General features: G+C 46.3%; 1 protein-coding gene across 1 annotated transcript in view; it reads right to left on the bottom strand.

The window, feature by feature from the left end:
- Window positions 1-27,846, bottom strand: part of palm2akap2 (PALM2 and AKAP2 fusion) — a 119,666-nt gene that overhangs the window by 2,077 nt on the left and 89,743 nt on the right. Inside the window, exons 9-15 of the mRNA XM_079756030.1 lie at window positions 15,571-15,807; window positions 13,320-13,691; window positions 12,781-12,879; window positions 12,470-12,568; window positions 7,207-8,701; window positions 6,748-6,923; window positions 1-1,708 (exon numbers count right to left, since the gene is read on the bottom strand). The exon at window positions 1-1,708 is cut by the window's left edge and continues 2,077 nt beyond it. Of these exons, the coding sequence (XP_079612156.1) occupies window positions 1,562-1,708; window positions 6,748-6,923; window positions 7,207-8,701; window positions 12,470-12,568; window positions 12,781-12,879; window positions 13,320-13,691; window positions 15,571-15,807 (2,625 nt within the window). The 3' untranslated portion in view covers window positions 1-1,561. The remainder of the gene's footprint in view (window positions 1,709-6,747; window positions 6,924-7,206; window positions 8,702-12,469; window positions 12,569-12,780; window positions 12,880-13,319; window positions 13,692-15,570; window positions 15,808-27,846) is intronic.

Here is a 27,846-nt window from a genome sequence, read left to right as displayed (position 1 = left end):
ATGACCTGGCCCCTGATTGGATGATTATGTTACAGTTTGTCTAGGATAGGCTGTAAGCTACAATAAGTTTTCTTAAATAGAGATATTTAAAAATACGTGGCCAACCGTTGATTCTAAACGTCAACACTTTATTTTGGTATAGAAATATCGGTTTGGTATTGTGAAAAAAAAAGGTTTTATTAAAGGGGACATATTATACCACCAGGTGTGAGTGTGATTAGCCTTACAAGCGTTTCGAAAATCTGCCCCATATGACATCACTAGTGGGCGTGTCCACCTAGATCTGTGCTGGATAGATCAGTCTACCAGCCTACTCAGTGGACTGAAGTAAATGTTGCTCATCTATCCAGCACAGATCTAGGTGATGTCACTAGTGATGTCATATGGGGCAGATTTTCGAAACGGCTTGTTAGGCTAATCACACTCACACCTGGTGGTATAATATTTCCTCATAATAAAAGAATGAAAGCTCAATCAAACACACAGTCCTTCCTCAATATAATGCAGGTAAAATAACTGCTTCCATCACAACGCACAGGTCATCTAAGCATCCAAGTTTGAAAGGTACTGAAATAAGTGACTTTAAACATAAACCAAATCGCTTGCCAAAACCTTTCATACATACACACTTTTAAGTGACACAAATATCCCTGTCTAAAAGTCTCACGCTTTGTAAGAATAGCAAGACTGAGCTACCCCCTGTGTGAAGAGGTATAGTTCTGCGTTAGTCAAGGTCTTAGAATTATGGGATGGCAGAGGAGAGATGGATATCATGCACTCCAACAAAAAAAGGAACTAACTTTAATAACATCGGTATCAAGCTAACTCTGAGTTCCTCATTTGGAATGATTTAATGGTTAACCTAAGTGAGTAGTATTTAACCAGGTGAATCATTGCTTAATCACCCATCATGGAGTCCTTTAGTTTCACATGAGCCCTTTGGAGATTGTTTCGCATTATAATCTCTTACGCTAACTAATTAAAAGAATCTGTTTTAATGAGTTAATTCAAGATGATGCTTCAATCGCTTGCTTGATGCCCTACTGTGTGTTTTTCTCTTGTGTGTGTTGTCATGTGTTCATTTCCTATTAGCCACACCAAAGTTTAAAATTGGAGACAATTGAGGCAATACAAGTTTGAACTTAAGTCTGCAAGTCCAAAAGTAATACATTATTTGACACACTATTGTGTGGAAAGTGGGTTGTGCAGCGTCCCTCAAACAACATTATTTCCATAACATTATTTTATAGTTTACTGCATTTGACTGTTAAAAAACACCTCATAATCCAGAAGCTTGTGGTCCAGACATCCATGAGCCGTTACCCCAGAGGGGGAAGACTTTGGACTACAAGTCATGCCTTCAAACCCTCAGTCAATCAATCAATCAACCAAACACAAGCCAACTGCATCATCAGGATAGCGCCCAAATGGTCTCACCATGTGATCACCAGAACACTATCAAGTATAATTAATACTGCTGGCTGTCCCTCCGGCGCTATCTCCCCCAGCAGCTCCTCCCTCCTCCCTTCCTCTTCCTGCCCTCATAGTGTTTGAAGTGACTCTACTCCTCCTCCTCCTCCTCCTCCTCTTCCTCCTCCTCCTCTTCCTCCTCCTTCCCTTGCTCTCCATCCTCGTTGGCGTATATACCTGCCTCCCACTTCAGCGCCATGTTGCTCTTCCTCCGGGTGACGCGAGTGGCTTCCAGGACCTGTCAATCAAAAGCAAACATCCAATCAGGAACAGTAATGCTGAGGACGACGCATCATAGTTATAGGTTGTTGTGAAGGCTGCATAGTGGGCGGAGCTTCATGTGTGGCCCTGCACCCTCATTGCATGCTCTCAATGGTTCTTAATACGTTACCTACTGAAATCCAACGCTGTGCAACTATGCTCTCCAATTGTGTGGAAGGGTTGCCCTTTGACCAGCAGCAGGTGTGAGCTTGATGAGTCATTACAGTCCCTGTTCCCACTGTGACCTCACTAATGGGAGTGTTGACCAAGAGGTACAACGGACAGGTACGCTGTGGACTGGGAGGACACTCGAAGTCCACAGTGGATCATGCCATCGTACAGAGCCTCCCTCACCCAACATGAAGCTCCACCCTCCACTTCCAGCTTGCATGGAAGTCCACCTGGTCTGATGTACTGGTCCCAGAACACAGAGGCCCAGGGGCCCGTCAGGGGCCACACACAGCCCTCCACCTCATGCATTCTATCTCAAACACTTTGGGAGCGCTTCTTTTTTACATTCTCTTACAGTTTTTCTCAGTCGCTTTGGTACATTTCTCGAATCCTCGAAATTTGCAAAACAGTAAGATTCTCAAAACAATTCGTACAAATAGCAAATCACCATGGATTACCTGCAAAAGCCAGTCTCTTGCTCAAAATCGTTAGTTCATCTCTCAAAAGTAATGATCTGTGTCAATGAACATGTCAGTGCCATCAGAATGACAAGTCCTTATGTCATTGTGTACGGAGAAGACAGTCAAATTGCTTAGTCATGTTGTCAATATAACAGTCTACTCTGTGGGGATGTTCTGATGTAAACTATGGCTAAGTTTTGAAGACAATTATTGTAAATTCTAAGTTACACCTTAGTGTATGTGGGAGATTGATTGCAAGAGACTGGACAAGATTCACATTTTCCCTTTTACTGTTTGTACTGTAATTTGCTGACAGACCATGTCATGGGGTGGGACTATTCATTAGAGACCCATTACAGTACATTTTGATCAACATGATATAAGCAATTGATAATGTAGGAAAGAGCAGAGAATTGTACATAATCATTTGCATGAATGTACCAAAGCATTGGCAACTTGTTCAAAGAAATGAGATACTGCTTTTTTGATGTGCACAAATGATGTGAAGATTGAACAGGTAGTTTTGAGAATTTCAATTCTGATCTGAGAAGTGCACCAAAGCGACTGAGAAAAAACTTTAATGCTGATCTACAATAGATTCTAGCCAAATGGAATTCTGAAACACTTAAAACATATGAATGAAGCGCACCCCAGTGTTTGACATAAAAAGAAAAATTTACATGCATGGAGTTGAACATGTCCACTCGACATCATCCTGTTACCGATGGTCAGACCATAAAACACACACAGAACAGTTAGCATAGGTTTCAACAAAAAGGAAGAGGTAGAATGTGAGTAGCTGTGCTCTGAAGAGAGCACTGCTACCCACATTCCACCTCTTCCTTGAGTGGTGAAGACGATGAGTCTAATAAAAAAAGACATTAAAAAAGCACATTAAAAAAAGGTTTGATAAATATTTTATGTCTTAAACCATTTCAAATCGGAATATTTTTCTATAAAATTGGAATGTTCAGCTTCCTATATTATATTTTCTAAAATGATAACAAGGTACAAGGGAGGGAAAAATAAGGCTGATTAAAGGGAACGACTGTGTCTAGTATTATACAGTGAAAGCTTGCTGCTACAAGCTGGGATGGTTTCAGACCAGTTCCTGTACAGTACAGCTTCTCTCTCCACAAATGGTTCATTCTTATTCTTTTTTTTGTCTTTTCATGACATGTTGTCACATGTGTGACATACAGACTCTGTTTATTCAAAGTGCAGTCGCTACGATGCGCGTGTACTTACTTGAGGGGCCAAAGGTGAGGACAAGCACATGCATCACTACCACACCAAAACAGCAGTGAAGCAACTCAACAGACCTGGGCCCATGCGGCACACAGTGGTGTGACGCATCACAAAGGACTACGCAATGCAAGCTACTATGCACTACCGTTTATTACTATTCTGCAATCCTGGCCTTCCCCTACAGCAACCACCAAGAAAATCCATTGGTTCCCTTCCCTGATGTGAACTGTCCCACTGAGCGGTCTGTAGTCAAATGCTAAGGCCACAGCATTAATTATGATAGTATATAATTAAATATAATCATATCGGAGCTTATCACAAAGGTAGCAATCGGTCACAAAGAGTAAAAGATATGTTGCTGCTACTCAGTATTGGGGATCTTGCATTTATTGACCCTTCGACATTCTGGGGGGAATTTAACATTCATGGTTTCAGTTCCTTAAAAACAAGTAAAAGGTCAAATGAAAAAGGGGAAATGTGAGTCGTTTCGCAAGCTAAGTCTCTGACTTCTCCATTCAATGTAACCTCATTCATAAATACAGATTTGATACACTTGTTTTATCCCTAAAGGGAAATTCAGGCATTCTGCAAGGCCAGTCTGTGACCAGTTAGATTTACAGCTGGTCTGTGTGCGGTCGGACCCAGGTCTGTTGTTGTGTCTCTTAGCAGCAACGGGTAAGGGGACAGGGAATGGGACAGGGAAGGGGACAGGTGAGGGGACAGGTGAGGGGACAGATGAGGGGACAGGCGTGGGGCAGGGAAGGGGACAGGTGAGGGGACAGGGAACGGGACAGGTGAGGGGACAGATGGGGGGACAGGGAAGGGGACCGGTGTGCAGACAGATGTAACAGGTACCTCGGTGGTCACCTCACTAGCCAGCAACAAGCGGGCATACTGAACGACCAGCAGGGAAGAGAGAGGCAACAGTGAATACCGTCAATATGTGACATCATGATGACAGGATGAATGTATCTGGATGAACCACGATGATGCAGGAAAACGGTTTCTATGGTTCAGGTAACACAAGGGTCTAGCTGCTGGTGGTTTCCATCAGACGTTCCCAAGCATTTTGATCCTGTGACCCTAGGAGGTACTTCTGGTCCACAACCCACCACAAATTGTCCTTACGAAACAAATGACATTTCTCTGTGTATGTGTTCATCACTACAATAGTCTCTTTTCTTTTGTTTCGGTCTTCAGAACATACAAATGATCAAAACCGACAAGAAACTATGTACCTGTTAGAAAGATAAGGTTTTTCAACATATTGTTTTTGGCCGTCCCGCCACCCACCCACTTATGATGCCCGACCAACAATTTGGAACCTTTTGAGGGTGGTTAGTGTTAAGTTGGTTCCTCAGTGGCGGCGGTTAGGGGTGGACAATGCCTGTAATGTTGGTATAGAAGGGTGTCTCAGAGAGGAAATTAAAATGATCTGCCAGCAGAAACAGTTCACCAGAGTCTGCTGTTTGAAACCAAGGGAACATCATCCGTTCTGTTTTGGGTCTTTGACAAAGGTTGATGAACTGCTAAGTGCTAAGCGCAAACATATTACGTCTTGTGCATAGCAGTTAGTATACCTCTGCGCATAACAATTGTATTTCAGGGAGGTTTACTAGAGCTTGCAAAACATCAGTTCAACTAATGCATGCCGTATTGTGTTTGTGTGGAGATAACATCCCTGCCCACTAAATTATTGAGTTTCGCTTTAACTACCAGGCTGGGCTGGGAAGCCCCTGAGTCTCTGGAAGGGAGGAGCTAGGAGCATTCAGGCAATCAGATACTTTGTGTTTTGACATTGGCTTGGCAGGCTAATCAGATCTTATAACTAAGTTAGTTCTTGTTCTTTTCACTCTTGCTGAATTCGGATGAAAGAAAACCAACAACATATTTCCCTCCGAAAAAAACCTAACTTTATGTTTATCTTTCAACATCTTTGTTTTATCTATTTGGGATTAAAGGCTTTTGGTCCCTCTGTAGATGACTAGACTTTCCTCTGACTTTATGAACTTGCCTCTCCTTTTTCCTGTGAACTGAACCTCCTCCCCTTGGGGCCCATTTGCCCTAACACTTTGAATATTTTGGGAGAGGCTTTCAACGAGCTGGAGGCTCGACTGATGAATGACATTATAGTATATCTATTACTATTGTAGTAGTCATGTTGTCAGAAGATTGTGTAGTTTCATTCCCTTGTGTTCTGGCTTAAATCGCTGAGGCTTGGTCCCTAAGATTGTGGACTGGATTGAATAAACAGAAGTGGGTGTGGATGATGGCTGGTTAAAGCAGCCTCACCTGCCCGAGTCAGGCTGAATAGTCTCCGCCTCTGGTTGAGGCTGCACACCTGCCACACTGAAGACACTCAACTATTACTCCCTTCCTCCTGACTGCACCCTGATTGCACGCATCTCAGAATGTCTGGCAGACCTCAGCACTTTGATGCTTAACCTCGACAGGACTGAGCTCCTCCTTGTGCCAGGAAAGACTGACCTCACATGGTCTTATTGGTCACTGTCGAGGACATCGTGGTATCTCCATCATCTCCATCCAGTGTGGTACTGGACAATCAGTTATGCTGCACTGCGAACATCACCGCTGTGGACCCATCCTGCAGATTTGTCCTCTAAAACATCCGCAGGATCCGGCCCTTCCTCATAAGGGAAGCAGCTCAGCTCCGGGTCCAAGCATTCTGCGGTAAACGGAACTGCCCCTGCCTACCTCCGAGCGTCAGACCGCACACCCCAGCTCGAGCACTCCGCTCAACCTCATTTTTGACACCCCAAACATATTGCATTTTGTGCATCTGCTTCCAAATACATTGTTTTAACACCAGCAACAATTATCGGTCATTGTGTGTCCATGATTTGTAGCCAGAAGCAATAATAAGGTACATCTTATCTTAATGTCTTATATAATTTCCCTCGTGGCTATGAATCATTGTGTTGGACATTTATGGGACCTTTCAAATATTACTCATGATTTGTTCCTATCCAAAAAGTATCAATAACCATTTAAAGCTCCTAAGTCAGCAATCTCTCAGGGCCCAGATATGCATATCAGAAGAACCCAAGTGTTGCCCGACCCACAGGTTGGGACCCCCCCCTCTGTTCTTATGTGATCTCTGGGGTTCAATACTCACACTGTTGTCCTCCAGCTTCTCCCTGCGCTTCACCTTGTGGGACTCGTAGTCCTCCATCAGGGTCTGCATGTAGTTCTTTGGTCTTCCCCCAGAGTCCTCGCTCCCCGCGTCCGACAGCGCTCCCTCCGACGGGGACGGAGAGACGGGCGGCACGGGGCGCACCTTCTCGATCTTCCCTGTGGGACACCCAGAGGTCAGAGGTCACACACACCACGCAGCAGGAACACAGGAAGCACCACCATGTTTCACACCTGCATATAGGCCCCACCGGCAGGGATGGGACCATTCTGTCATTGGCTGCGTTCAATTTGCCCTCCTAGACTTCCCTTCAGCTACTCTGCACTCTGTCCAGTGGCTTTAAGGACCTTAAGTTAATGCCCCCAGTATTAACTTTAGGTAAGGCTGGACCAATAGGACCGACTAGCTGAAGAGCCCCTGACTCATGGAGGCTCCACCCACCGGGCGCGGTCCTGGCCGTCAGGGTGAGCCTGGCCGGCAGACTGTTGCTCTTCGTCTTGTCGGCAAGGGGCACGGCGCCGGGCAGCTCGCTGCGTGTCTTTGTCTTTGCGGGGGCATGGCCTACACCGGCGGGAGCGGGCGGGGGTTGCAGGTTGCCTTGGCGACCGCCGAACGCCGCGGCTGCCGCTGCCTGCTTGGCGTCCCGATGCCTCTTGAGGTCCTCCTCACGCTGCTGTGCAGCGCGGATCTCCTCCTCGATCATGGACAGCGTGCGCTGCTTGCGGGAGCGCAGGCGGAAGGGCCCGGGGGCGGCGGGGCCGGGGGGCTCCGGGGGGCCCGGGGCCGTGCTGCGCAGCTCCGCCGCCTCAGAATACTTCTTGAAGTAGCTGAACTCGGGCTTGTCCGACCGTGGCGGGGAGGGGGGCCGGTACACGGGGGGGGGTCTGGGGACCACGGGGCCCAGGGCAGGGGCAGGCGGGGTGGGCTCCGGGGTGGAGGCAGCAAGGGCCCGGGCGTAGGAGGACTGGACCTTGATACGAGGACCGCCTCCTCGGGGCCTCTGAGGGGGGGAGGCGGGCGGGGGCCGCGAAGGAGAGGAGGGGGAGTTCTGCTCCTGCTTCAGCTCCTCGCTCTGCAGCTCCTGCTGCGGCACAGGGGACGCCCGGGGAGAAGGAGCGCTGGGCTGGGGAGGAGGAGAACGGGCAGGAGAGGAGGATGAGGGGGAGGGGAGGACTGGGGGGTTCAGGGTGGGGGTCGAAGGGGAGGAAAAGAAGGAGGAAGAGGAGGGGGGGAGCAAGGCGGGGCTCCCGGACACGGGGGTCAGCCGGGCAGAGCTGGACAGAGCATGAGGGGAGGGGGAGGAGGAGGAAGAGGAGGAGGAGGAGGAGCAGGAGGAGGAGGGGTGGTGGAGGGTGGACTGCCAGTCGTCTCCGTTCTGCCCGGCCAGGGCATGGTGGATGGCGCTCTGCACCAGCAGACCAGCGTGGAACTCCAGCTCCTCCTCCAGGGGACTCTCCTGGGTGGCGGGGGGGGAGACAGGGGTGAGGGGCAGGGAGGCCCCGCTGTCAGACACGTTGTCCAGGCTGAGGACCGTGGTGTCCTGGGAGCGCAGAGACAGCTCGTCCAGCCCCGAGTCCGACTCCTCGGGGTTGAACAGGAGGACCTTCTGGGGCGCACTCCTCCTGGCCCCCGCCTCCTCCTCATCGTTCAGCACCGTCATCACCGCCCGCACGCACGTGAACTCCCCTCCGATCCCCTCATCCGCCCAGGTCACGTGACCTTCGTCGGGGTCTGCGGCAGCAGGGGTCTTGCCGGGGGTCTTGGAGAAGGGCTTGGCCGAGTAGATCTGGGGCGCCACGTCTCTCCGGGGGGCCTTGCCTCCCTGGAGGAACTGCTTCCTGGCGAACAGGAAGTCGATCTGCTCCTCCACGATGTCCTCCTTCCTGGGGAGGTCTGGGTCAAAGCTCACCATCATCGGGGGGCCTGAGACCTGGGGCTGAGCAGAGGGAGCAGGATAAGGATGGAAAGGAGGAGGAGAAGGAGGTGAGAAGGTGAGGAGGAGAGAGAACATAGAGAGTTGATGACAATGTTAATGGTAGGTGGTATTCATGCAGGGACCTCTGAAGAGTTTCAGGGTTAGGGCAACCCTCACCCTAGCAAACATGATAATACAATACAGTCATAAAATGAAGAGTGAATTCCCCAACTGATGAATCAAATCTCTGAGTCTGGCCATTGCTGCACGCCCCTTGGCTGACTTTTACTGGGATCCTCCAGACAAGGATGCAGGGTGTTGACGTTTAAAGCCGGTTTATTGTAGATAAACGACTTAGATTCGTAGTAAATTATACATAGCCTGGGGCTCCATGCTGCCATGCAGGAGACCTCTCCCTGAGTGTGTGTGTGTGGTGATGGCTGTTTTAACCTTTTGCCTGGCCCAATCCGACTGGGCCAAGTGAGGCTGATTAAACCAGCCATCATCCACACACACTCCCCAGGTCTGTTCAGCAGAACTGGTCATGTTAGCCTTCTCCCTCTGCAGGTCCACTGTTATCAGCTGTCTCCTCTCTCTGAGCCACTGTTTGAGCAGGTTTGACCATTCCAAACAATAGGTTTCCTCGGATAGAAAGTCCAGACATTTATTTTAATAACAAAATAAACGATTTTATTTTGTTATTAAAATAAAATCATTTATTTTAATAACAAAAATTTATGTACAAATTTTACTTTCATATATTTAATGCCTCTAACCCAGGCTTTAACCATAACCATAGCTCCTAGTTAGATAGGGTTCCAACCTGCCCCTAATGGTTAACTACCTATTGGTAACTACCTAATGGTGAACTACCTAATGGTAACTAGCTGATGGTAGCTCCCTAAATTATATTCCAATGGAGCCGAAAAACCAACCCTAACACACAAGATCTATATGACTGACCAACCTCACACAAAGCTGTCTGTACAGTATCCACACCAATAACTGTTATTTTAGGATAGAATCAGAATCTTTCAAGGGTCTGATCAGCCTTGAATCTGGATAGGGGTTGTCAGTCCATCCTAGTTTGTGCCTCAGTGATCTTATCTTTAACCCTGCGGTTCCTCAGAGCTTTCCTCTGTCTGTCCTCCCAATAGACGGGCTCCGTTGTCTGTAGATGCTTACCACTGGTCTGATATCTCCATCAACCTTTTATGTTCATCTGACTCCTTCTCTTCCTACTCTTTTCAAAGTCTTGTATTGCATGATGAGAAGATCCTTCAGAGTGACCATCGCCACTACCGTTCAGATGTAAAGCAGTTCAAGAACCCCCCATCCAAACCATTACCTCACTGTATGTTCCATTTCCTTTATGGTTCACTATTACCAAGGGTTCATTGTCCTTGGAACCTTAGTCTTTGTCAGGACTCCAATGTCTGCATTGATTGCAATCAGCTGTATCCCGCTAAGATAAGGTTGTCTTCCTAGATCAGGCATCTCCAAATGGCGGACCGCGGTCCGGGTCCGGACCAAGTTACGGTCCTATGACCCATGACCAATTTAAAAAAATTTATTATTTTTTTTTTTTAATATTTCACTATACAAAGCATGATTATGTTAATAAAGACATTTCTCACTGAAATACAAATTTAAAGGCAGAATAGTCCGTAGTACAGCATGAAAACAGCAAAATGTAATTTTGGTACATCTTACTTCACAGAGCGAAGATCATGCACTCACCCAACTCCTCCCTCCCTCTGTCTGTCACGGCATGTGCGTAATAGCGTCACTCAAAAAATAGCCAATCAAATCATTTGTTAACCGGAAGAGCGATTTTGAATGAGAAAATGGCTTGCTCGAAAATTAGGAAAGTTGACCACGAAAACAGACATTTTAAAGATGAATGGACTGACCAATACATGTTCATTCTCCCGCAAGGCAGTACTAAACCTTTGTTGTGTCTTTTATGTGTTGAAACCGTGGCGATGATGAAAAGCGGGAATATTAAGCGGCATTACGAATCCAAACACAGATCCTTTGAGGAAAAGTATCCCCAGAAGTCAGAAGTAAGAGCATGGAAAATATCTGAGCTGAGAGCTCAGTATGAGAGGTCTACACGAGTCTTCACACACTCATTTACAGGGCAGTAACGTACAAATGAATGCTCACTTAAGATTGCATGGATTTTGGGGCAACATAAAAAAACTTTCAGTGATGCGACTTTTGTGAAGGAGTGCTTGAACGCAGCTGCTGAGACTTTACTTGAAGGTAAACAAAGGGATGAATTGTGTGAAAAATTAAAGCAAATCGCAATGTCAGCTGCAACGATAACCAGAAAATCTGAAATGTTATCAGATGACGCACTGTCACAGCTTGATGCGGCTGTTCGGAGTGCCCCATCCTTAGCTATCGATGAGTCTTCAGATGTAACGGATAATGCCCAGCTTTTGGTTTATGTGCGATTTTTTCATCAAGACAAGAAAGAGATCTGTGAGGACCTGTTGAGTCTAACACCACTTGAGACACACACAAGACAAGAAGATATTTATGAGGCTATTAAGGAGATGCTGTCAAAGAGGGGGATTGATCTAACAAAGGTTGTCTCAGTCACTACAGATGGGGTACCTGTTTTGCTTAATTGAAATTTAGGCCTAGCGTACCTGTTTTGCTTACTTGAAATGTAGGCCTAGTGTACCCGTTTTGCTTACTTGAAATTAAGGCCTAATGCACTTTTTATGTTTACTTGAAATGCAGGTCTGATAATGTTTTGTTTACTTGAAATGTTAATATGCGTTACTTTGTCTTACTTGTTTTTCATGGTTAAAAGTAAGCTATTTGGAAATTGAAAATAAATACATTATAAGGAAATATGCCGTGTTGATTGTATTTGACAAAAGTAGGCTATTAGGACATGGTAGGTTAGAGGTTTGGACCTTTCTTGGAAGGAATTTTTAGTAACTGGACCTTTTTCAATTTTAATTGAAGACCCCTGTCCTAGATCCTTTTTGATAGCTATGTTGGCTTTGGGGACAGGAATCCTAATTTATGAATTCTCTGTTGGTAGGTCGTGGTATATGGTGCCCTCCAAGTGGCCTGCTTACAATCCTGTGACCTCCTGTGAGTTCAACTATTAACAGGTTTCCCTGACAGGAAAACAACTTTTTCCTTTTGTGGATGGGTTTTAAACTGGGGAATCACTTAGCAGTTTATTACAGGCTGCATAAGGCAGGACCGCCATCTAGTTGCTGTGGCTTCGAAGTGCAACGCTGTGCTGCCTTTGTGAATGAAGTGAGGCTTTCAACGTAATTTGATAATGCTACTGTGGTGACAGCAGTTTTTGCTGTAAAGTGTTCAGAGATCCACTTGTACGTTTTAAGTGAGCATCCTTTAGATGGAGGTGGTGGTCTATCTCCAAACGATGGGTCCAGCAGTATTTTATCTTTTCCATGGATTCCACATGGGTGTTTGAATCTCTCGTGAGACTTAGTTGAAAAGTGTCGTAGGCTGCTGTCTGCTCTCATCACAAAACTGGTAAGGAAGTTTGACCATAAATTAGAGGGAATATAAACATATATTTTGTTTTAGCAGCCAACGCTGCAATTTCTGTGACCAATATCCATCAACTCATTTAAACTTCCTTTAACATTCTATTTTCTATTATTTTCTGTATAATATGGATGTTTTAAGCCCATCCTTTCCAATCCTTTGGCACTTAAACATCATACTTGACGGTGTTCATGCCATGCCAGTAAGTTTGCTCAAAAGGTATGTTTGTGTTTGTGTTAGTACCTGTGTGTAGATGCAGGTGTGTGTCTGGTTCTGTTTCCTCTGCTGGTACTTCCTGTGGGATTCTAGCTGTTCTGGATCCAGCTGCTCCTCCAACGGGAGCTGCAATCAATCATAAATCAATCAATCAATCATCAATCAATCAATCAATTTAACAAACCAAGATGACTTATTCATTGCTTAATCAATACTTCAAATCAGTTTGTTGATGAAGAAAACTGGGCAAGCAAATGGATACATGAATGAATGAATGAATCCATCAATAAATGGACTGTAGAACAACATGAATGAATGAGTAGTGAAGCCCTGGTCACCTCTACAGGAGGATTCCACCAGCGCTGAGCGATCCCTGGGTTCTTCTTCACCGCCTGGCCTCGGATCAGCTCCTGCCGCTCCCGCTCTAACTCCTGGACCTGGAGGAGAGGAGGAGGAGCAGGAGGAGAAGGGGAAGATGGGAGGAGGGGGAGGAGGAGAGGAGGGGAAGGAGGAGGAGAAGAGGAGGGGAAGGAGGAGGAGGGGAAGGAGGAGGGGGAGAAGAGGAGGGAAGAGGAGGAGGAACAAAGAATATGGGGAATTAAGAAAAAGGGGGAATAGAAGAGAGGAGAGAGAATAGAAGTGAGGAGGAAGACAGAAGACGGAGAGGGTTAGAACGGGTGTAAGGTGAATGATTTTAAATACATAGTATATATGAAGTATACACCACATTGTTTCTGTTGGAACCTAAGTGTTTTTGTTGCGACTATACCTGAAGCATTAAAAGCCCAATGCGGCGCTTGGTGGTGATTTTGTGCGAACGCGCTATTCTCCATTAAGTTTGAATTATATCAGGACCCCAATTGACAGCATCTCTTACCTCCTCAGAGGGCCGTCTCCTCCTCACCCGCACTTCCTGCTGCTCCTCCCCGGGGGTGAAGAGCTTGGCCGGCCTCCTCTCCTCTTGGAACGCCCTCAGCTCAAAGCGGGCCCCCCCACGCCCTGGCTCCTCCCCCACCGAATTCCCATTGGTCCACGGGATGCCCTCCTCCTGGTAGACAAAGGTGGTTTGGCTCCTCCCTTCCGCCTTGATGACAGGTGATTGGCTGATAGAGGAGGGTGAGGTGTGGATGGACGAGGGGGCGGTTCCGTCAATGGTAATTGGCTGTTGGCTGTGTGGTGAAGGGGAGGAGTTTTCGTTGGTGGGCGGGTCGGAGGCGTCATCTAAAATCTGATCCAGGTATCGGATCTCCTGAAGACGGAGAACACACACATACACACACACATGCACACGCACACACACATACACATACACAGACACACATAGACACATACACATGCACATACACACATGCACACGCACATACAAATGCACACATACATATACACACACACACACACATACAGATTCATATTAAAGGTGACATATTATAATATAACTTGTCCAACAAGTAAAAATAGTTTACATAGAGTTCCAGAAAACATGTTTTTGAAGCTTTATGCTTGAAATAGCTCGCCTACCGCTATTCTCCTCTGTTTCAGTCCCTTCAGAATGTGCTGTTTCTGGTGTCTGTGTAGCTTTAACGCAAATTATCTGCTGCCCATTGTATACAAATGAGCTGTCAGAGTGAACCGCAGCATGGAGGAGAAGTGATTGTTGCCGTTTGTTTGATTAAGAAGAATTGGGGGAAAGGAACTTTGGCTTTTACTCTCTGAAGTCCAGATTGAACTGCGACATGGAAAGGGATTGTACTCCCGGAGCTGAGCTGCCAGACTTCCAAAATTACCGATAAACAGTGTTGGGAACGTTACTTTAAAAAAGTAATTAGTTATAGTTACTCACTACTTGTTCCAAAAAGTAACTAAGTTAGTAACTGAATTACTCTATAATAACAGTAAGTAGTTACCAGGGAAAGTAACTATTTGCGTTACTGTAAGAAAGGAAGTTGCTATATGTCACAAAAATTGGATTTTTCTGAGCAGTTTTCACTTGGCCTTAATGTGTTAAATGGTTGAACTGCCCTGATATACTTCCAACTGAATTTTAATTTTTTTTGGTTGCAAAGGCTGTGGAACATCTGCCGAATACTACAGAAAATGCCAACTTTTCATCGGATTGCTCTGGACTCGCCATTTCTGCTGCTTCATCAAATCTGTTTGGTGTGCGTGTGCGTGTGGCACGCGTGTCCTGGCTTGTGTGTAAAAACACTGGCTCCGATTGGCTACCATGAAACATGACTCTGCCTTAGCCAATCATAATCGCTTATCTCGTTGTTAACGCACCCCGTCTCCTCACTAGCAGTTTGTGTTTGGAGCCAGGGGTGCGTTCGGATTATGCAGTTTATTCAATCAATTCATGGTAACGCACCGCATTTAACGTACAGTAACGGTAACGGCGTTGTAACGACTGAAACAGTAATTAGTTAGATTACCCCATTACTGAAAAAATAACGGCGTTACCTAACACCGTTCTTTTAAACGCCGTTATTACAAACACTGCCGATAAATAATACGTCAATTGTTCATGAACTAATCTTATGAACGTCAAATTCTGAAAGCATGACTTTGGAGAAGTCATATAGCCTACTTTTTGTTGGAATACATTTGAACAAAATATTTATGACCCCCAATGCTGACCTGAAGTTGGCGCCACTGCTAACATATGAGGAACAGTAAATGGCCAAACTATGCTTGCAAGTGGACTAGCCGTGGGTCTGTATTTATGCTTATATGGGCCTTTATCCCAGGGACATTTCATTAACAGGACCACCAGTGTAAACTTCCGAGCACACAGACAATAGAGATAGGACCACAGTGCCCTGTTGTTTGTTTTATCTAAGGATCATGTTAAAACTAAACGTTTCATACCAAAAGAAGACGATTTCTAAAAAGAGGCAGTTCACACCAACGCGAAATACGTTCAGACACTTGCCTGACCGATATATCGTGTGGCCGATTTTAATCGGCCGATATTGGCCTATCACAGAAATATATCGTATGTACATGTTGCCAGCTAGGAAAAAATTCGTACTGTAGTGCCTTCGTTTCGTTTTGGTCTGAAAAGCAAGACCAAGTCAGGAACGCAGAGAAGAAAACCAAACTAAACCAGATAGATGAGAGTGAGTGCTCACCTGAAGCCCCTCTCCATCTTGGCTCTCTAGCTGCCCACACGTTGTACTGAGGGCCGCGTCACTGGCACCTCCCAGGCCACCATGCTGGATCTGCTGCTGGATCTGCTGCTGGCTCTGCAGTGCCATGGTTTCCGGAGAGTCGCTGATAACGCTCACCAACTCCTGGAATGTGACGCTCTTCAGAGCTCGCTCTCTCGGCGCTGGCTCACTGGCATCATCCAACGTCCGCAACACTTTCTGTGGACACGCACACACACATCCGTAATAGTGATTACACATTTCACTGTCAGAGAGGAGGACTTTGGCTGCTTTGAGTGAAGGGCTGTCTCAGCGATGACCCCTGACCCCTCCGAGCATGGGCACACTTTCTCTCTGGAAAAAGCCTGTTCAGAGAGACCAATGATCTGTGTGTGTGTGTGTGTGTGTGTGTGTGTGTGTGTGTGTGTTTGTGTGTGTGTGTGTGTATTTATATATGTTGGCCTATATAGGCATTAGGCACACATTTTCTCTCTCTCTCACTATCTCTCTGATTTGGTGGACAGAGAGAGAAAGAGAGAGAGAACTTCCATGTGCACAGCCTGATTGGTTATCACACACATCTTTGCTACTGTTGACAAACCTCAACACAATGAGATCAACCACATCACCAGCGTGTTGTTTCATATATGAACCACTGAGGGGCGCTGGAGTATAAGCTAAGGCTGCCTCCCATAAACAGTTAAATTCTGTATGTGGTTAGATTCCTACAGCACATAACTTCACAGTTACTCCAATATCACAATCAGTGGAGAATGTCATCAGCCTCAACTGAAACTCCTGTCGGATAAAAGCTTTCACAAATGTAAATAATGAAAAGAATGAAAGGGTTATTTTTAACAGACAATGGAAACTCCTGCTTTTCAAAAATAACCCCAGAAAATAATGAAACATCTGAAAAATGACAACTATTTCCCTGTCACAGAGGTGACTTTCACATGCTTGGTGCTGACACTGAAGGTGTGAGTTCAGGCCCCAGCATTCCGCCAGCCTCCGGAGGTAAACAACAAGACACGGTGTTGGAGGGCGTCAGGAACAGGCGCTGTGGTCTGCAATGAGGCCGGGGACCATGAGTGTGTGTTAGGGTGCGGGGGCTTTGTGCCCAGTGAAATGTTAACCCACCAGGGGTCTATAGGATTTGCTGACGGTTTGCGTTGTGTTTGCAGTTCGTCAGTAAAATGGACTCCCTGCATTCTCTACAGTCTACATCCTGCCCTCACACTGCTCATGGACGAGTGGAAGGGCCCTGTTTGGATAGATCAATGATCTGTGTGTGTGTGTTTATTTATATATGTTAGCCTATATAGGCTCTCTCTCTCTCTCTGTCTCTCTCTCGCTTTGAGGCTGTCCCATGTTCACATAACTCAGCTATAACTTAAATATGCCTTCTCTTCTCCACTAATCCATCAACACTCTCCTAATAAAACAATATGTCCTCCATTTTGAGTCACCACTGGTCACACTGGTCTTAATACGCACAATAAATCACACACACACACACACACACAAACACACACACACACCCACCCACCCAGCCACCCATCCACACACACACACACACACACACACACACACACACACACACACACATACACACACACACTGGACATCTAAACAAATACAAGCCGCCAAAGTCAACCTTGGAGGCCTTAAATATGAGGGCAAATAAAACAAAGCGATAAATGTAACAGTGACCGGCTCAGAGCGCATCACATGATACAACGGCCCCTAACCCTGAGCCGACTGAATGACGGGACTACACCCCCACCCAGAGTGGAGACAGGGCCCTGAGGGGTCTCTCCCTCAGGGACGGTCCATGAGGGGTCTCTCCCTCCAACAGGGGTCTCTCTCTCCATGAGGGGTCTCTCCCTCCAGGTCCATGAGGGGTCTCTCCCTCCATGAGGGGTCTCTCCCTCCATAAGGGGTCTTTCCCTCCAGGTCTATGAGGGGTCTCTCCCTCCATGAGGGGTCTCTCCCTCCAGGTCCATGGGGCCAGCGGTCCTGATGGGGCGACTATCAGGATGACCCTGGTGTTTCTGGCTGGTGGAGTTTCCATGCAGAGGGCCCGGCCACACACAGTCAAGAGGGAAGCTGGTTACCCAGTAGAGGGAGGAATAGGCTCAGGGTGGGATTGACACGGTCACAAAGTTAACCTGGTTATTCAACGGAGGTCAGGTCAGTGGAATAAGGGACAGGCTCTCTGAAACCAAGATCAACACATCCCTGGTTGTGTGTCTGAGTTCAGCTCCAACAACAGGTCAACCGACTGTAGCTGCAGGCTAGTTACACCACTACTGACCATTTGAGGCCCACACAGGGCTTAGGGATCAAACGCACACACACACACACACCAACATAAAAATACACATACACAAAGCACACACACACACACAGAGACACACAAACAAACACACGCACACACACACACACACACAAAATGACAAAGGAATTGCCAGAAACACGAAGATGAACCTTGACCATACGCACATGAATGAACTCATAGATAGAAAAGCTGACCGTTGTACAGAATCTGTGTGTCTATATGTGTGTGTGTGCAGGTTGGGGTCCAGGTTAGTTTAAGTGTGAGTATATTGTGTGTGAGTGTGATGTTTATTGTTTTATAGTGTGTGTATGTGTAGATGCATGCACGTTTGCTTGACGAAGGATATCCTGTTACTGCCTGAGGAAACGACTGTTACAGGAATGTTCCCTGCACTGTACACTGTACTTGAGTGCACGCACACACACACACACACACACACACACACACACACACACACACACACACACGTCTAACGTGTAACTGTGCTGCCAATTAAAGCATTAATGTTCTTATTAATTTATGAGGAAAGATTAATGGCCCTGAAATAACTGCACAATATTATTTTCGGTTGTCTTTATGTGTGTGTGTGTGTGTGTGTGTGTGTGTTTGATGTATTTGAGTATGTTCAGACCAAGATACATGAATTAAATGCAATCAAAGAGTGTGATGGGTGATGATGAATATAGTACAGCACCAACATGTGTATGTGTATATGTGTTTTCTGTGTGAGTTTGCTTGTGTGTGTGTGTGTGTCTGTGTGTGTGTGTGTGTGTGTGTGTGTGTGGGTATGTGCGTGCGTGCGTGTGTGTGTGTCAAATGTTGGGAACATGTCTTATGGGGACAATGAGTTTCCAGGGGAAATGACCGAGACCATTGAATCCCAGTAAGGAGGGGGAACGAATGGGAATGAGATCACATGGGTTTTGTCTCGGCTGGGGTGTGTGACTGTGTGTTTGTGTAGTGTGAGTGTGCGTGTGTGTTTGCTAGTGTGTGTGTGTGTGTGTGTGTGTGTGTGTGTGTCAACAGGGCTTATCGAAAGAGAAAGTGAGTCAACTGTCTGAAAGCTGTCTCACTCTGTTCTCCTTTTACAGATGGAAAAATGTACACACTCGCACACACACACTAGCACACACACACTAGCATACACACTAGCACACACACACTCGCACACATACTTGCAAACACCAGAAATGCAGGCTACTTTAAGAAGCTGATACAGAAGTAGACTGACAGAGTTACCCCCTTCTGGGCTTAACACAACCCAGTTCAAGTGGGGACTGCAGGGCCCTCATAAGACAGTATCTGCGTGTGAGGTGATTGTCCCTCTAAACGTAACTGAACGTTATCAACTAACATGCTACAGGTGTCGTGTTAAACTAAAAAACACATAAAGACAGCACTACAACCTCAACTTCTCTCCTTCCCCTGACTCCAAACAGCTTCCAATAACACTGATGCGGTGACATTTGCCACAATCCTCCAGGGTGTATGCTATGCGTACTCACCCACTGCCGTCACCTCGTCTCTGTGGTGTTCTCCTTCTCTCTGTACCGCCTAAGATATCTTAGAAACTTGAAGGTCCTTTCTGGGAAGGGTCTCTATGGAGAAGCTACTCCAGCATTAGCAAAGTCCCATTCATCGGTGTAAATCCCCACACTCAACACTGTCTATTAGCGCTGCGTTCAGGTCTACTAGAGCCTCAGTGAGCCCCTGGTCTTGGAGAAGGTCCCCACGGTGTTCTGTCCAGAGAGTTGGAGATTTCTGTGTTCAGGGGACTTGCTCTGTTTCCAAGAGAGAGCCTGACGTCTGCTTGACCAAGCCTTTTCCTGCTCCTCCGCCTCCTCTGCCTCTTCCTCCTCCTCCCTCCTCCCTTATCCCCCCTCTCTTTCCTCCGCTCCCTCCTTCCCTTTCCTCTGGTCAGTGCCGGCGCTCCGCACATACAGAACACGCACTGTGCGTAGGGCACCAAGTGCCTGGGGGCGGCACCAAAAGAAAAAAATAATTAAAAAAAAAAAAAAAATTATATCAAAAAAAATAATAATCATCATCATAACAATAATCATAATAACACCATATATTTAAAATTAACATGTGTAAAACGTGTTAATAGATAAGCAATAAAAAAGTAACATTTGCTCGAGAAAAAGATGTGTCTCCCTCTCTCTCTCCCCTTGATGCCTCCTCCCCCACATCCCAGTGGTATGTTCCACATCATTCTCAAGTTCGGCAGACACCTGTGTTTGGACATGGCCTCGAAAAGGCATCAAGAGTCTGGGGCGGATAAGAGAAAGAAGAAGAGACATCGAGATGATGCACATGCGTCGATGGCAGGTAAGACAATGTTTTAAATAAAAATGGCTAATTCTGTAACATTTAGTCCTTGTATGAATGTCTATGCTCATGCCAGGGTTAACGTTACCGTTAACGTCAACAAACTAACGTTAGCTCCTATATTCTTTTAGCCATCAGAATTCGTCAGCCAAGTTTACTTATATAGGCCTACTGCATTTCAAAACGTTTATTTGGCGTTTGTTATGTAGCCTACGTTATGCTAGCATGTGTACTGTGAACCAACAAGTATGCAATTGTGTACTGTAGTGGAAAAAGTAATGCTACAGATGATACTTTAAAGTAATGAGTTGATGAATGGAGAACGGCTCTTGGTAACTAGGGATGAGCACCGAAACTCGGTTCCAGTAGGGAACCGGTTCTGACGTAAATGGTTGTAACGAGATCGAATAAGAACGCACATTTCGGTGCCTCGTAACGGTGCCTTTTTTTTTTTTTTTTTACACATAGGCTTACATAAACCTGTAATTAATATTTAATATTGTTTTTAAATCAAGGTGCAAAACTGTATTTCAGTGTACAATCCCTGAGTATTTCTTCTTGTATTTCTGAATGCAGGGTCAATGCTTAGATATGTGCAAGGAGTTCCTCAAGACCAGGAGAAAGATTTAGATGATCAACCATCCACCAGCAGTTCAAGCACACATCATCAACCACCAATCTCTGCAGACTCTGCAATAGCACCCAGCCCTGACCAACAACCATCAACTACTAGTTCAGGTACAGATACAACCTAGCCCACAACCACCGGCAGAGTGAGTCCTGTCACTGAGAGGCCATCAGCAAGTGACATTGTAGAGACGTATGTGCCCCCTCCAACTGATCCTGCTCTATCGCCAGCACACATTTTAGATGCTGATCGGGTTGAAATTGTGCACAGAGGGCCTTTCAAAGTCAGCCCTGATTTTAGTTTTCCAAAGGGACCCGATGGAAGAGCATTTCATTCCAGCCTCCAGTTCAAAACCTTACCAAATGGAGAGAAGGTTAACAGAAGCTGGGTAGTGTACTCTCCACAGAACAATGCTGTGATCTGCTTTGCATGTAAACTTTTTAGTGTGAAGGACATAAAGCTGACTGCAGAGGGCCACAGTGATTGGTCGAACATCAACACCAGTTTGAGAGGTCATGAGTGTAGCCCAAACCATACACAGTGCATGGTTAAGTGGAGAGAACTGGACACACGGCTTAAAAAGGGCATGGCAATAGACCAACAGGAGTTGACATTACTGGAGGCAGAAAGGAAAAAGTGGCGAGATGTTCTGAAACGCCTGCTCTCAATCACTCTCTCACTGGCTTCAAGAAATTTGTCTTTTAGAGGCTCTTCTGACCGTCTTCATGAGCCAAACAATGGCAACTTTCTGAAGGAAGTGGAGCTTATGGCAACATATGACCCTGTAATGGAGATTCACCTGGCTAAATTTTCCCGCACACACTACCTCAGTCATGAGACACAGAACAAACTCATTCAGATAATCTCTTCAGAAACATTAAGCACTATAGTGAGACATATCCAGTCAGCAAAATATTTTTCTATCATTCTTGACTGTACCCCAGATTTGAGTCACAAGGAACAGATGTCAGTCATAGTACGCATTGTCCATCTCCAGCTACAACCAGACATTAAAGAATACTTCCTGGGATATATTGATGTGGAGGAAACTTCTGGCCTTAGCCTGTCAAATGTTATCCTAGAGAAGTTGAAGGAGCTTGGCATTCCATTCGAAAATTGCCGAGGACAGGCCTATGACAATTGAGCCAACATGAAGGGGAAGAAGCAAGGTGTTCAAGCTAGACTTCTACAATTAAACACAAGAGCATTGTTTGTTCCTTGTGGAGCTCACACCATGAATCTCGTCATAGCTGAGGCTGCCAAGTCCTCCCAAGATGCCACTGGCTACTTCGGCTATTTGCAAAAGTTATTCAATTTCTTTTCAGGGGCCACCCAGCGATGGGCCATTTTGACAAAGCATGTCCAACTGACACTGAAATCTTGGACTGATGTTAGATGGGAGAGCAGGCTTAAGAGTGTAACAGCTGTCCGGAATCAAACAAAGGAAGTGAGAGATGCTCTCCTGGAGGCTAGGGAGGCTGTAAAGGATCCAGTGGTAAAAGTGGAGGCTCAAGCTCTTGCTGAGGAAGTAGCCTCATTTTGATTTTTGATTTGCTCTGTTGTGTGGTGTGAACTTCTTACCATCACAAACCAGGTGAACAAGCTACTTCAATCAAGTTCCATGCAGCTTAATATTGCTGTTAGGCTCATTGACAGTGCCAAAAGTAACCTCACCAAATACAGACAGTCTGGGTTTGACAAGGCTGTGTCAACTGCTAAGGAAGTCTGTGAGGCCCTGAATATAGAACCAGAGCTTAAGCAGAAAAGACTCAGGAGCACAAAAAGGCAGTTTGCGTATGAAGCTGTTGAAGAGCACGTTTGAGGAGATCAAACTGCACGTTTCATCTCCTGAAACGTGAGGAGATGAAACGTGCAGTTTGAACCTCCCTGACATCGATCTGGAGAGATTTGAGGTGTCAGCCAGCTCCATCCTGTTCACAGCCACGTACTCATTGAGAAATATGAGTCAATATTCTCAAGAGACAAAATCGACTGTGAAGAAGCCAGTGACTTTGTCCATCGCATTCATCTGACTGATGACCGACCCTTTCGTTTGCCGTACAGGCGTATACCACCAAGCCAGTATGCGGAACTAAGTACAACTCTGAATGACATGGAGGAGAAGGGAATCATTCGCAAGTCGCACAGCGATTACGTATCGCCCCTCGTGCTTGTCTGGAAGAAGAATGGCGACTTAAGGATCTGTACAGATTTCAGGTGGTTGAATGCTTGGACGGTCAGAGATGCCTACCCGTTGCCTCACCAGTCTGATGTGTTGGCTGCGCTGGGCGGGAATGTCTTCTTCTCCACCATGGATCAGACATCAGGCTATTACAATGTGCATTTGCAGGAAGAGCATAGGAAATATACAGCCTTTTCCTTACCTTTCGGCCTGCACGAGTACAACAGACTGCCTCAGGGTCTCTCAAACAGTCCAGCCACGTTCATGAGAATGATGATGCCAATCTTTGGTGATGAGAACTTCAGCAGTGTCCTGTGCTACCTGGCGATCTCATGTTGTTAGCTCCTTCTGAGTCTGTGGCCCTTCAATGTCTTGAAATTATCTTCCCCCGTCTGTCGAGTCACAATCTGAAGCTGGCCCCACAGAAATGCTTCTTCTTAAGATGTTCTGTTAAATTCCTTGGCCACATAATCTGTGAGAAAGGCATTGACTGATCGAGACAAGGTCGAGTCCATCAGCAAAATCCAGAGAGTTGATCTGATGGAGGCTGACGAGCAGACACCATGTTCAAAGAAGATCAGATCTTTCCTTGGTATGGTGATGTATTATCAACACTTTATTGAGGGATGTTCTGTGAAGGCCAAGCCACTCTTCAAGTTGACAGCAGGGTCCAGTAAGCAGGCTTGTGGGAAGTTGAGGAGAAAGCCGAGCGTCACGAAACTCACACCTACTGACTGGACACCTGCCTGTCAGCAGGCCTTTGAAGTCCTGAAGTCAGATCTGCTACAGAGTGTGACCTTGGCTCACCCAATGTTCGACCAGCCTTTCATTCTAGCTGTTGACGCGTCTTTTGACGGAGTTCGAGCAGTTTTCTCTCAAGTCCCACCTGGTGAGGAGATAGCAAGACCAGTACCCTTTGCCAGCAGAATGTTGTCTCGTTCACAGATGAACTACCCTGCTCACAGACTTGAATTCTTTGCACTGAAGTGGGCTGTTTGTGAAAAGTTCAGCCATTGGCTAAAGGGAAGACATTTCACAGCAAGGACTGACAACAACCTTTTAACATACACTTTGACAAAGCCCAGACTGGACGCCTGTGAACAGCGATGGGTGACTAAACTTGCATCATACAGCTTCGACATAAAGTATGTCCCAGGCCCCAGAAACGTTGTGGCAGATGCTTTGAGCAGGTAACCCTTCGTCCAGTCTTGCGTAAGCCACCGCATTGTTACTGAGCCATACATGTCACTCTTGAGAAATGTCAGTGGTGTTGTGGATGACACAGTCCAAAATGCCTTCAGGTACTCCAACAACCATCAGATGGTCTTGAGATCAGGCAAAAGTCCACACAACACCTCTGCCAACGAAGTCTTAGACACTGGTTCAGTCGGAGCTCCAGATGTTTCAGCTGTTCTGGAAACTCATTCCAGTGGTGGTCTGAGTGAAGTCCTGGGTGCGAGTCCAGCTGTTCCTCAACTGCAGCAGGTTGACTCCCCCATTCCTCACAGCAGTCTTGTGAACCAACAAGGGCAGGATAGTACTATCAGCCGAGTCCTCTACTATTGAGAGACGGCGGAAGCCATCGAAAAATGAGAGAACAGGCGGACCAGGAAATGCTCAAACCCTGTCTTTTATGTTTGCTGACCCATTGCTGCATCCAATGCTGAGCGTCCGAGTCCATGCTTAAAGAAAAAACACAACGCAGGTTACACTAGCATGCCGTGATGTCATGGACTGTATGAGAGTGAGTGTGTGTGTGTGTGTGTGTGTGTGTGTGTTTCTACAGATATACTCCTATGCACACAAAGACCCCTTCTGTGTGTGGCGCCTCTGCAGGCTGAGACCAATACCCGCGCACGTGTAGACATTCCAAAGCACATATACCTACACATACCACACATACACAAACACACGCACAAGCACACACACCTACAAACATCCAACAAAATACATCCACCCTTTTTTCGACTGCTTTTCTTTGACCTCTCTCAGTCAATCTCGACCTCTCTCTCTGAGTCTTTCTCTGAGTCTCTCTGTCTCTCTCTCTGATTCTCTCTCTGAGTCTCTCTCTGACTGAGATTATCAGACACCAAATTTAGAACCAAGATCTCTGTAGCAGGAATCCAAGTGACTATGATTCACATTGTGTGTGTGTGTCTGTGTGTGTGTGTGTGTGTGTGTGTGTCACAGTGTGTGTGTGTCACACACACACAACCTAGGCAGGCACCCTGCAAGCTGATGATGTCACAAAATCTCTAAACAATGAGACACACACACACGCACATCAACAGTATCAGACCACATGTTGATGACACTGTTTCTCAGTCTGGTGGACATGGTCTCTGAAGAAGAGAGGAAAGAAAGAAAGACAGAGAGGAGAAAGAAAATTACAAACAGAAGTAAGGAGAGAAAACTGTGAAAGATGAAAGAACAGACTGTTGGACCAATGAATTACAAAACACTATCTCTGTGTGTGTAACTAGGTCAATGCTATCGGGTCAATACTGAGAAGCCTACAGCAGCTGATCACTAATAAAACACAAGAGAGTAACCAACACACTTATCATAGTATATCTCTCTATCACACAGACACACTCACACTTTTTTCATTTCCTATCTCATCACCTTTTCTCTCTCTCTTTTTCTGTTTTAAACATGTCAAATGCCAAATGCCAAACCCCCCACGTCTTTAACTGACGCTGAACAGTGTAGCGTGATGTGTGTGTCCTGAGGATAGGGGTTGATGTAATATGTATGATAATATCTTAGGAGTAGTTCACCCTCAGAAGAACAAGGTATTCTTAGTACGGAGTCTGTGCTCCTGTGTGTGTTTATGAGCATAAAAAACCGTACTAATTTTCCTATTCAGTGCAGCAGTTATAAATAATGATCAGGGACACACCTCCTTGGTTACCAAGAACCACCTATGCTAGTGGTAGATACTAGCTATCTAGCTACGCACACACCAGGGCTTTGAATAGCAAACAATCAGAGGAAACCAAACCTGCACCTCCAACCCTGCCAGCTTAACCTGCAGGTCAACACACGACCCAATGACCACATCTTACTCATCGGTCACTGTACATTGTCATCGGTCACTGTACATCTTTTACTTTGAATTTTCCCTACTTTAACACTACTTGACTACTACCTTACTACAACTCACGCTCCGCTTTCTTTACTTAAGTACAGGATATGAGTGTTTTTCCCGTCACAGGCTTCAACATACCCCACATTCCACGTCTCAGTCATCTCAGGATTCCCCCTCCTCTCCTTCCCTCCCCTGCCTCTCCTCTCCTCCCCTTCCCTCCCTATCCTCCCCTTCCCTCCCTCTCCTCCCTTTCCCTTTCTCCTCCTCTCCTCCCTTCCCTCTCTCATCCTCCCCTTCCCTCCCTCTCCTCTCCTCCCCTTTCCTCTCCCTCCTCTCCTTCCCTCCCTCTCCTCCCCTTCCCTCTCCCGCCTCTCCTCCCTTCCCTTCTGCACTTAACCCGCGTCGACTCATGGAGCCTTCCTCCCCTCCCCTCCTTCCCTCTCATCTCGTCCATGCCTAACCCTCTTCCTCTCCTCTCTCCCCCCTCTCTCAATAACTTCTCTCCCCCTCTCCTGTCTTGTCTCTACAGTGGTCCCTACTTAAACCTCCCGACCGCTGACCTTCCCATACTCCCACCCCCCTGACACCTCATTCAGGGACCAGCTTCCTCCCATCATCACTCCTCCCATCCTCACTTCTCCCCTCCTATCCTCTCTTCCCCTCACTTCCTCTTTCCCGTTTCGGTAGCAATGCCAATGTGGGTATGTGTGGATGATGGCTGGTTTCAGCAGCCTCACCTAGCCCGAGGTAGATTGATTGGACTCTAAGGTTGGGGGAGGCTGCACACCTGTTGTGCATTATGCAATCTATGTAAACAGGTTAAACCAGCCATCAAAGCATGCACTTGGAGAGATCTACTGTATGGCAGCATGTTACATCTCCTGCTCTGTATCACTATACACAGCCTATAGGGCAGTAAGCCAGTTTAACATCCTCACCCTTTGTCCTGGGTTCGAAGGAGCCCAGTAAAAGCCACCTACGTGGCATGGAGGATTGGCATTGTAACAGTCAGGTCTATTTTTCTTATCAATCAACCCAGTGGCTAACACTCCGTTCTGCAGAACCCTGATATGACATGTAAAGGAGAAAGGTTAAGCAGGATTACATGGGTTTAAGAGAGGATTCTAGGAAAGTGTCTTTGTGGTGGGAATCACCAGGCTGAAAGAGAGAGAGAGAGAGAGAGAAAGAGAGAGAGAGAGAGAGAGAGAGAGAGAGAGAGAGAGAGAGAGAGAGAGACAGAGAGAGAGAGCAGTCTTAGATACAATGAGAGCACACCATCAGAAATATAAGGATCAGTAACAGTCCTATTGTACTGTTGGTAGAAGTAACTTGCTGGAATGTTCTCATTGTATGCTATATTTTATAAGGGCTTCTCATTTGAACTTAACGGCTTGATTGATCTTATTAAATTGATATTTTAATTAGTGATTATGGGCATGTATAATATAAATCTGAGCCTTGGCTGGATGGCTGCGCTATTTGGAAACAAATCCTTCCTCGGTGTGTTTCAGGTTCTGATGTCCTCCAGGTTTATGGGGACCCAGGAGGTCCCCACTTTTCCCTGTCTGCTACCAGCTCCAACTGCCCTCCTCACCTACAGCCTGGACAAAAGGCTGCCTCCCTTCTGCTCCTGCTCAGATCTAGTGGATTTCTTCAGGGTTAGGGCTAGTTTCTCCAAATGCATT

Source organism: Pollachius pollachius (assembly GCF_949987615.1).
Source record: "Pollachius pollachius genome assembly, chromosome: 18".
NCBI classification, from domain to species: domain Eukaryota; kingdom Metazoa; phylum Chordata; class Actinopteri; order Gadiformes; family Gadidae; genus Pollachius; species Pollachius pollachius.
This window is presented reverse-complemented; position numbering and strand designations above follow the sequence as displayed.